Below are 10,639 nucleotides of genomic sequence, written 5' to 3'. Positions count from 1 at the left end.
GCCATAAAATGGGGGGAGGGGCACACTCCGATTTCACACCAGGTGAGGGACTTTTTTTTTTTAGCAGGAAGAGCAGAAACGATCAGTTCAAGAAAGGTCACGCTCCGTTTTCACAGACAGCCCCGCTTCCTGCCTGCCCCCCATCAACGCAAGCGGCACAGAAATGATTCCAGTAGCTTCACGAACTCCAGGAGACAGGCTGAGCCCGGCACCCGACTCCTGCTGGGTGGGGCCAGGTGAGCGAGAGGAAAGGCTCGCTCCTTCCTCCATCGCCGTGGGCTCCAATTCGCCCTGAGGTTCCTCGTGCACATGGAGGTGCCCGGGTATGGGGCTCTCCTTGCAGCTGGCCCTCAGAGGTGTCCCCTCCGCACCTCCGGGGACCAGTCCATGCAGAGAGCCACAAATCTGGTACCTTCCCTTTTGTTCCATGTGTAGGACTCTGAATGCCAGAGATGCTTTACACAGAATACGTGGGAAAGCGACTTTTCAGAAAGAACTGTATTGCAATCGGACGGCGCTCAGGCTGTAGCTCTGAAAGCAAAGTGAATCCAGTACCGTGTCCCTTAGTATCTGCCGGGGGTGGTTCCGGGACCTCCGCCGGATACCGAAATCCGTGGATGCTCCGGTCCTGGATGTAAAATGGCGCCATGTGCGCGTAACCTGCGCACGTCCCCCATGCACTTAAATCACCTGTAGATTGTTTATGATGCGTAACACAAGGCAAATGCTGTGTAAATGGTTGTGACACTGTATTTTAAGGAATAATGACAAGAAAAAAGTCCATACATGTGTGGTGCGGATACAACTTCTTCCAGTATTTCTGATCCGATGGCTGAACCCATAGACTCAGAACCCGCAGACACAGAGGGTCAACTGAATTAGGGGGATCTTCAGGGTGGGAACATTTCTTAGAGGTGGTTTATGATCACATCACTTCCGAAGGAGCAGTATAGGCAAACCTCGATTTATGGCACTTTGCCGATACTGGGTTTTTTTTTTTTTTTGCAAATTGAAGGCAAGTTTACTGGTACCGTTTTTTCAACAGTACATGCTCACCTCATGTCTCTGTGTCCGGACTTTTTAGCAATAAAGGATTTTTTCATTAAGGTATATGCTTTTATTAGACATGATATTACACTTTTAAAAGACTACAGTATAAGGTTGGGCGCAGTGGGTCACGCCTATAATCCCAGCACTCTGGGAGGCCAAGGCAGGAGGATGGTTTGAGCTCAGGAGTTCGAGACCAGCCTGAGCAAGAGTGAGACCCTGTCTCTACTGAAAACAGAAAAATTAGCTGGGCGCCGTGGCATGCGCCTGCGGTCCCAGCTACTCTGAAGGCTGAAGCAGGAGGATCAGTTGAGCTCAGGAGTTTGAGGTTGCTGTGAGCTAGGCTGATGCCACGGCACTCTACCCAGGGCAACAGAGCAAGACTCTGTCTCAAAAAAAAAAAAAAAAGGCTACAGGATGGTGTAAACATTAACTTCTACAATGTACCGGGAGAGCAAAAACTGTGTGACTTCCCTTTATCGTGATATTCACTTTATTGCAGTGGTCTGGAACTGAACCCACAATCTCTCAGAGGTATACCAGCGGTTTTTACTGAAAACAGTTCATTTAAAAGGCATAATTCAGCTGGGCGCAGTGGCTCAAGCCTGTAATCCTAGCACTCTGGGAGGCCGAGGCGGGAGGATTGTTTGAGCTCAGGAGGTCGAGACCAGCCTGAGCAAGAGCGAGACCCCTGTCTCTACTAAAAAAAAAAAAAAAAAAAAAAAAAGAAAGAAATTGGCCAAACAACTAAAAATAAATAAATAAAAGGTGTAATTCAAGAACCACCAAGACTCTCCGCGTGGTGGACGCAAGGCCCTGGCGGGCAGAGCCGCGGCGCGCAGCCCGTGTGAGGAGGGGCCGAGGGCGCTTGCGCTCCAGCCTCACTCACGGGCGAGTGCCCCACTCCGGGAGGCCGACCGCAAGTCCCGGCGGGGAAGGGTGCGCGCTGGGGGCAAACGTGATTCCGGGACAGCCGCCGCGAGGCTCTGAGACCCCAGGGCCCGGGTTGGGGGAAGGGGACCAGTCGCACAACAGGTGCTGGAAGAGGCGCCAAAGGCCCCGTCGGGGGGAGGATGAAGCGTCATCAGAAAGTCACCTGAATGTGGTAACGTCCTCCAGACCCCACGCGAGTGCGAGGATTCGGCAGACAGCCACGACGGCCTGCGGCGGGAAGGCCCCTGCTCTTCCCGGGTGCCAGGCAAAGGGCTGTCGCGGCTCACTAGTGCGCACAACCACGGAAACAAGGCGTCTTCATAAATAATTTCTGGAACACGACACAGCACGGCAGTGGCTCCTCCAGCCGGCGACCGCGTCACGTTGAAGGGACCGCAGTGACGAAGCGCGGGTTTCTCAGGGGACCGCAAGGCTTCCCCCCACCCCCAGTCTCCTCCCTGGAGTCGTCCGACGGAGCTGGGGAGTGGCCTAGTCGCCGTACTGAACCTCGGCCCGCAGCTCCTTGGTGACGTAGCCCACCAGCATGGCCAGCAGCTGCTGCTGCAGCGCCTCGCTGCCCATGACCAGCGCCGTCAGCTGCACGGCGTCCGTCCAGTCCAGGTGCCGGACGATGGCGGTGGCCTCGTGGAAGAGCTTCTGCTGCTCCGCGGGGGGCAGCTCCATGATGATCTGCGGAACGGACTTGAACTCCCCGCTTGTCATCCAGGCCCCTAACAGACCCCCAACGGCCCCCCCTGCAAAACAAGGAGGGCTCGGTTAGCGGAGACTCATGCACGTACGACGGCCTGACCCGGGTTCCCACGGAGAGCGCGTCCGCTGCGTGATGAGCAGCGCCTCCGCGAGGGGGTCGGCACGGGCTCAGCCGGGCGGCGTGGGGGGCAGAAGTTTAGTGGCTTTCGGTCCGCATGGCTCAGATAATTGACACCCGGACGTGCCCCCGCTGAGCTCCACACTTGGGGATGCAAAGCAAGGCCCGCCCCGTCTTCTAGCTCAGAGCTGTGCTAACGGAAATCTCCTTCTCGGGCGGACGGAGGTGCCCGTGCTTTCCATGAAAACCTCTCTCTCCTCACAAAGCACAGAGCCGAGAAGCAAATGCATGTTCCAGAAAAACCATCTCAGTGGTGAGGCCCAATTTCCTCCACCCATTAGGTGGCTGACGTGCTCTTTGACCCTGAAGTTAGGAAATTTCTAGCGCACTCACGTGGTCAAAGGACCCAGGGGACAGACCAGGAGGTTCTTTCCTCTTAAGCAATGTTTTCCGTGTAACCCCTCCACGTGGTACAAGGATAAATAACAAATTTGATGTAGTTTACGATTTCTCTTTCTGCTACCCAAAAAGGGCACAGACATTATTTTAAAATGTAGATTTATTGCCAAAGTTAAGGCACACTATTTTGGGAATAAAAACCTTGCATCAGTGAAGAGTTCCACCTAAAGAGGCCACATGCAGGCCGGTGCCGGTAGGGGACGTGCCCTCGGGCAGAGGTCTCGGACTCAGGTGCCAGCAAGGGCCAGGTTGACGGGAGTGAAGTGGACAGAGGGGTCTGTGACCTGGAGAGCTGGGTCCCCACCGACAGGGAGGGCAGCTGCCACCCCAGGCCAGTTAACTGCTGCCACGGGGAACACCAGACTCATCTTTAAAACGTCTCACGATTTTAAAACATCACCATCGGATATTTAAAGATAAAATCCACTGTTCCACAGAGACACCCTCCACCTCTAAAAAAAAGAAAGATGAAGCTCGCTGGACTCAGCGACTCACTTCTAACGAACAGTATGGAACGGGAAACAGGAGCTTTATGGTGGAAAAACCCAGCAAACGTGACCTTAACCAGGTGGATCAAGGTCAACATCGCCAGTGATGTCCTGTGAATGTCACGGACCCTGGAAATAATGTAAGAGCAGAGCCCTCGACCTCCCAAGTACCCTTTCCAGAGACCCGCAACTCCAGCCTGCTCGTGAGAAACACATTAGAGAAATTCAAACCAGGCGAAGTTCTGCAAAGTATCTGCCCAGTAGTCTGCAAAACCATCCAGTGATGAACACCAAGGAACGTCTGAGAAACCTGCAGACCAGAGGAGAGCAAGGAATCGGGCCAACGTGGTGTCTCAGACTGGACCCGAAACATAAAAGGGCCACGAATACAAAAGGGTAAAGTCCCAGTCAGGTCTGGAGAGTGGCTGATAGCAACACATTAGTGTTCTTTCTCAGTTTTGACCATGTTGGAGGTACGTGTTGGCATCAGGGTAAATGAGGCTGGGTGAAGTGTACGTGAGAATTCCGTGTGCTATCCGTGCAACTTCTCTCTTAACCTAATACTGTTGCAAAATGAAAAATTTTTAAAAATGCAGCCGGCACTCCGCCAACAGGCAGCAAAACCAGTGCCCGGTGAGAAAGCCAAGCACAGAGGCCCCTGGAACAGCCGCCGCCTCTGGCACCAAGACTGGGGCAGCCTCTTGTCCCTGAGGCTGAATACTGCCCCGGACAGGGTCCGCCTCCCTCCAAAAGAAAGGATCCCCCTTGGGAGGGAAAACCAGCTAAGTGACAAGTTGTGCTGAACTTCTCTCCGTGACGCCAGTGAATCGCTTAGAGCTGACAGGAGCTGCACCGTCTGCGCTAGACCTTCACGAGAACATCGATATTTGATTTAGAGCAGCACTTAACGCCAAAAGTCGCCAAGAATATTGACCGGCAAATTACTAGCTCTACGGAGAGGAGAAAATTCCTTTGTCTTCTGGGTAAAATGATGCTCCCACCCACGGCCAGGGGCTGGAAGTAGTGAATCCCCGGGGTCCTCTCTGCAGACATCCTGCTCTCGACCAGCTCTTGCTCAATCTGCATGAAGTATGTGCTCCCAGAACGGCATCTGGGCACGGCTAGACGGTGGAATTATCCCAAGGAGCCCTGCCCTGAGCACTTAGATGGCGGTGAGAGCAAAGGCAGAGAATGTCACTGAAGAGGAAGGAAGTGGCCTCGTCTCCTCCCTCACTGGTTCCCTTCCTGGACAGCAAGAAGCTGAAGTCAGGACTCACAATTCATGACTTGGAGAGGAACAGAAAGAGGGGAGGTCTGGGGCCGCCCACGTGCTATTTTTCTCCCCACCGTGGCCTTAGGTTAATGCAACATCCTTGAACGTCAGTCCCGCTACCGGAGGGGAGAACAGGGCAGGAGGCCTCGCCAGCAAGCGGGAAGCCGACGCCAGCCTCAGCAGAAAGTGCCGCCCTCTCCGGCCCGTGTGCACGTGAGGACCGCAGCCACCCAGACGGGATCTCCACCGGCCTGTGAGCTCCCTGCGGCCGCCATCCCGGCGCAGCTGCCCAGCACGAGAGGCACTCGGTGGTATCTGCCGAGCCCGACGCGGCAGACGCCAGGCCGTCACGAGAGCACCGGTGAAACCGCGTTGCAGGGTCCATCTGAGGCCACCCAGAGGGAGGCCTTACCTGGCCCCTCCCCAGCCTGGCTCCGAGTGGCGGCCAGCCCTCTGACTCCATCCTAGCCTATGGCTTAGGCCACAGCCCTGAGCCACACAGATCTTGAGGCCTAGGACACAGGGATCCTTCCCGTCCCCAGTCCAAAGGAAGTAACCTCAGCCTGGCTCCAAGAACGATGGGAAAATTAGCCAAACTTTCACTCTTTGCCAGAAACTGTCTCCCAAATAGAAGCAGGTGGTAAAGCGAGGGGCAGACCTCCAGGAGTAAAAGCAGTTCTCCCGTTGGTCCGTTGCTTTTTCTGCATCGGACTCTTTGCTTCCAGAATGGGGGTGGGGGGGCTCTCGGAATGAGCTGGCTCGTGTAAAATGGTCACATAGCCTCTGCTGCTCAAGGTAAGTGCCGGCAAATCCCAGCTTCCTCCCTGGTTCCCTTCTGAAGGGACACGGTACCATGACGGGGTAGGGGAGGCCATCCCAGGGACCCAGGACACACCCCGGGGGAAGGGCAGGGCCAGTCGCCCCGAGCATTCGCTGTGGGAGCCCAGCGCTGAGGAGAAGGTGTCTCCAGGTCTGAACAACACAGATGCCATTTCCAAAAGCACCTGCACTTCTGAGACACTCACACGGACGCTTGCGTTTTTAACCGGGCGGATTATATACACAAAGATTACGTCACGGAAGCAACCTGAACCCCGCAAACTCCTCACTCGGGGCGTGGGGCACCACCTTGGCGAAGCCGTTTCTCTCCGTGGTCTCGAAGGTACTTTTACGGCACCTGCGGGACTGGCCGTCCCCGCGGGACACCTGAACTCACCAACGGCTAGTCCCGGCGGACCCCCGACCAGCCCGCCGACGAAGGCCACGGCCCCGGTGACCAGGGCGCCCTTTCCCGAGTGCTTGACGGCTGCCTTCATTTTCCTCTGCTCGGAAACAGAGCACAGCAGCTTCATGATGTCGTCCACCATGACGGGCATCCTGGTGCACCTTGAAAGAAACGTTTCAGAGGGAGAGTTTTAACGAGCGTCAGAGTATCCGCAACCGAACGTTACTCTTCCTAGGGTTTTGGGGACGGGTCTCCAGTTTCTGGAGAGAACAGCAGCTCGGCTGTGCACAGAACAGTGAAAAGTTCTTTGTCACAGAAAAAGCAGGGCAGAGTTAGTTAATAAGCAAACAGAAGCAGCTGAGTGGACGAAAGGTCTTCTTTGCCCTCTGATTAGCTTCTGATTTATGACAGATTAAGGAGCAGCCCAGCCACATGCTCTGCCAGCGCGTCACCAGGGAGGCGAGTCTGACCTCTCGCATCTGTGGACTGTGGACGGGCTCAGGAAATCCTCTGCACACAGAGCCTGGCGGGGACCAGAAGTCCCAGCCTCGTGTCCTTTGTGTGTGACAGGGCATCGGAGCTGATGCCAAGGCAGAGAAGGAGAAAGGACACGGGGCTGAGATCGCGCTGGCGTTTGCCCGCTACGTGACCCGGAGTGTCAGACACGTCACCCCCAAGATGGAGATGAGCCACCGACAGCCTGGATTCTTGTGAGGGGTATGTGGAATGGGTGCGCAGGGCTTGGTGAGGATCCGGGACATCTCAGCCTCTCGACGTACGAACGAACGTTCTGCTACTAACACTCCCCACTGGCCCCCTGAACGACTGCTCTTAAAAGTCAACACGGTTCTACGTGTGGGACGTTAAAAGCAATAAAATGGAGCAACCGGAGAATAAAATAAATCAAGCGATTCCAAGGGCTTGCAATACATATGGATGGATGGATGGATGCGTGGACCTTTACAACAACGACCTTTGGACAATTCTCCGGGCTCAGGGAACTGCTGCCAGGCTGGCAGGGAAATGCGGGCAGGGCAGGCTCTGGGAGGCGCAGACCCTGGCGGACCACCTGGGAGGGCTGAGAAGGGAAAACCGAAAGGGCGAGTGGATGCCTCTCCTCGGAGCTCCCGCAGGACACGAGGCTCCCATCACACCTCCCTTTCGCTCCAGGCTGCGACACCCAAACAGCTGCTAAAGGAACTTCACTGAGGAGGTTTCGGGCAGATTCCGCTGCTCAGTATCTTTCGGTTGTGTGAGCTTTGCTGCCCGAAGCGGGGTCCAGAACCACAAGTCTTACTGTAAAATTGCTCTCCCCGTCCCGGGAGAGGATGCTGAGCCCTTAGAACAAACCCATGGATCCACCATAGTACCACAGAGTCGGGTTTCCAGAACTCCTCCCCGGTCCCAGGAGAGGTAAGAGGAGTCCTGCACTCCAGCCTCTGTACATGTCCCCTTTCCCTGTGATGTACTTTAGATCCGGGATTCCACAGGGTGAGCAGGAACCACCGAAGATCTCGTTAAGTGCCAATCTTGTGGGCGCGGTGTGAGTCTGCATTTCCAACAAGCTCTCTCAACCTCACTTTGGGCAGCAAGACGCTAAGAGACATTACCCAGGGGTTTGATGTTTGTTACACAGCCCCCAAAAATTCAGAAATTGCAAACAGGGGCCCCCCAGATGTGTCTTTTTGGCCCAGAGGGGTATGGAGGCGGCAGAAGGGCAGGCCTTACCCAGGGTCGACCAAGGGACCGGAGAACTCGGGCCTGCCCGCCCTGCACAGCCTGCCTTACATCCTGTGTCTGCCGAGACACCTGCTGGCTCCCAGGCCCTGCCCTGCCCTCTGCTTCCAGACAGACTGCAGGCCTCCTCCTCCCTGCGACAGAGCCCCCTTCCACCATTCCAGTGGTCAAGACTTGTCCACACGCAGATGTCACGACAATAAAATGGCACTGTCACAGCAAAGGGACGGACCCTGGCAGAAGCCACCCAGAAAAGGGGAGACGGAGGGTGTAGCCTGATTTACCCAGTCGGCACGGTCCTGAAAAGCTACACGCACAAAGTGAGTTTCATTTCAAATACATATTAAGATAACCGAAGGAAATAAGTTTACAGTAAAGCCTTTCAAAGAACTCAGAATCCTACTGTAAAATATCTAACCGCCTTCTAGCTTAGCTCTGGTTTATACCCAGCTTTTCATCTACCCAGGTCTCAGGAAGGCCCCTCTGGAGGCCACAGGAAACCTCCCACTCCCAGGGGCGTGAGGACCCCGAGCCCTGCCCTAGTTGGTCCGCAAGGCTGGCCTGTGCCCGGACACCAATGCTAAAGTAATCCGTAATTCTCTGCAGAATTACGGATCTGCACTCTCAAAACAGCTTTTGCAGGCAAGAAAACGCCTGTAACAGAGGCAGAGAGCAGATATATACCCCATGTCACCTCTATTGTCTATCCCAGAAAAGAAAAACAGCTTCTGACCTGCTCTGAACGACTGTGACTCTAAACCCACGGGGGCTAATGAGGTGTTCTTGAACAAGTGCTACCTCCAACCTGCACCTGGCCCCCGGTGGGCAGGTCCCAAAGCACAAGCCCAGGGCGTGTGGGAGGGCAGGAGCAGAAGTAGCCAACTCCAGCTGGGTTTTAACAGTTCCACAGTCCGGGTAGAGGCGGCGGCGTGGCTGCCTCCATCCAAGGGAAAGCTGATTTGATTTCTTTGCGAGAATCATTTCAGAAGTCAGAGCATCAAGAAGAAAGGTTAGGCCGGGCGCGGTGGCTCACGCCTGTAATCCTAGCTCTCTGGGAGGCCGAGGCGGGCGGACTGTTTGAGCTCAGGAGTTCGAGACCAGCCTGCGCAAGAGTGAGACCCCGTCTCTACTAAAAATAGAAAGAAATTAATCGGACAACTAAAAATATATATAGAAAAAATTAGCTGGGCATGGTGGCGCATGCCTGTAGTCCCAGCTACTCGGGAGGCTGAGGCAGGAGGATCGCTTGAGCCCAGGAGTTTGAGGTTGCCGTGAGCTAGGCTGACGCCACGGTACTCACTCTAGCCCGGGCAACACAGTGAGACTCTGTCTAAAAAAAAAAAAAAAAAAAAGAAGAAAGGTTAGTAACGCATGTCCTGAGCCCTTGCTAGAAAGCTCGGCTTCCCGAATCCTCCAGCCTTGCCAGACTGAGGGGGAAGCCCGTTCCGCTGCTCCTTCTCCCATCCTTTTCCCACCCCAGGGCTGCCTTTGTCTGCGAATGACAGAGAAGTGGGTGAGGAGGGGTGGGAGTGCGGCTCACCCCTCCCCTGCACCGCATCACACCTATCTCAGACCCGGCTTTGTCCACAAAAGACGCCCGTCTGCCGGCCACACGGAAGGCAAGTGCCAACTCGAAGCCCCGGTTTCCTGCAGGCACCCGGGCTGGTCTGGGACGTAGAGAGAGATGGAAATCAGCCCGCCCCGCCGACAGCACCTAGATTTCCGAGCTTGGACCAGACTGTGAGAGAGGAGGGAGAAGAACTCTTCCAAGTTCACGCAGACGTCCATGAACCCTGTTCTTTAAAGAAAAATTAATAGTAGAAAAGGAAGCCTCTTAAGAGTCAGAACGATCTCAATCACCTGGCATCGTTAGCAGTTTCTATTTCTCAGGTGGAATTTATCCGACTCCACTGTCTGCTCCAGCTCTGTAAACCTCGTCTTCTCCCCTCCATGCCCCAGTGCAAAGGCCACAGCTGGAGGCCACCAGCAAACATTTCCAGATTAGCCCACGGAGTTTTTTTTTAAACCAATTAATTAGTTGCCAATATTTAAAAATCAGGGGATTTCACACATGCCTCAGATTCCTGATTTCTGTTGAAAAATCATTAGACCAGGCCACACTGGACGTGCCTTTCTGTGCAGTATCGGAGGCCAGGGCTGAGCGGGGGCTGACACCTCCAACACACACACACACAGGAGGACACTGTCCTCTGCCAGGGCCCCTGCTGGCGGCCCACAAGCAGGTGACTTCACAACCTCTCAAGGTTTCTTTCTTTTCCTCTGTTTTTCACAGCCGGGGTCTGTCGCCAGGCTGGGGGGCAGCGGCCACGCGCAGGTGTGCTCACGGTGCACCAGGGCCTGAGCTCCTGACCCTCCGAGCAGCTGGGACCACAGACACTCGCTTCCTTCTGCAAAGGCTGAACAAAGCACCTGCCCCCGCCACCACCAACCTGGCCTCCTCCGTCATCCCTTCCCGGACACCTCTCGCGGCGCCCAGCTCCTCCTCCCAGGTGGCTCGGCCAGGGTGCGGCCCGCGGGGCAGGATTCCGCTCCGCACCCGGCCACTGCGTGCGTGGCTTTGGCCTCTCCGTGCCTCAGTTTCCCCGTATGGAAAAGGAATACACGCACAGTGTCCGCTCAGCGTCCGC

At 55.3% G+C, this 10,639-nt stretch overlaps 1 protein-coding gene across 1 annotated transcript in view; it reads right to left on the bottom strand.

Moving 5' to 3' along the window:
• Positions 1–1,816: 1,816 nt before the first annotated feature.
• The window catches only part of LOC105812531 (chromosome unknown open reading frame, human C19orf12), a 9,200-nt gene continuing 377 nt past the window's right edge, over positions 1,817–10,639 (bottom strand). The window contains exons 2-3 of the mRNA XM_012647011.1: positions 6,246–6,415; positions 1,817–2,735 (exon numbers count right to left, since the gene is read on the bottom strand). Of these exons, the coding sequence (XP_012502465.1) occupies positions 2,470–2,735; positions 6,246–6,405 (426 nt within the window). The 5' untranslated portion in view covers positions 6,406–6,415 and the 3' untranslated portion in view covers positions 1,817–2,469. The remainder of the gene's footprint in view (positions 2,736–6,245; positions 6,416–10,639) is intronic.

Source organism: Propithecus coquereli, unplaced genomic scaffold (assembly GCF_000956105.1).
Source record: "Propithecus coquereli isolate 6110/MARCELLA unplaced genomic scaffold, Pcoq_1.0 Scaffold254, whole genome shotgun sequence".
Taxonomy (NCBI): Eukaryota; Metazoa; Chordata; class Mammalia; order Primates; family Indriidae; genus Propithecus; species Propithecus coquereli.
The sequence above is the reverse complement of the archived record's forward strand: the minus strand, read 5'-3'. Positions and strand labels throughout refer to the sequence as shown.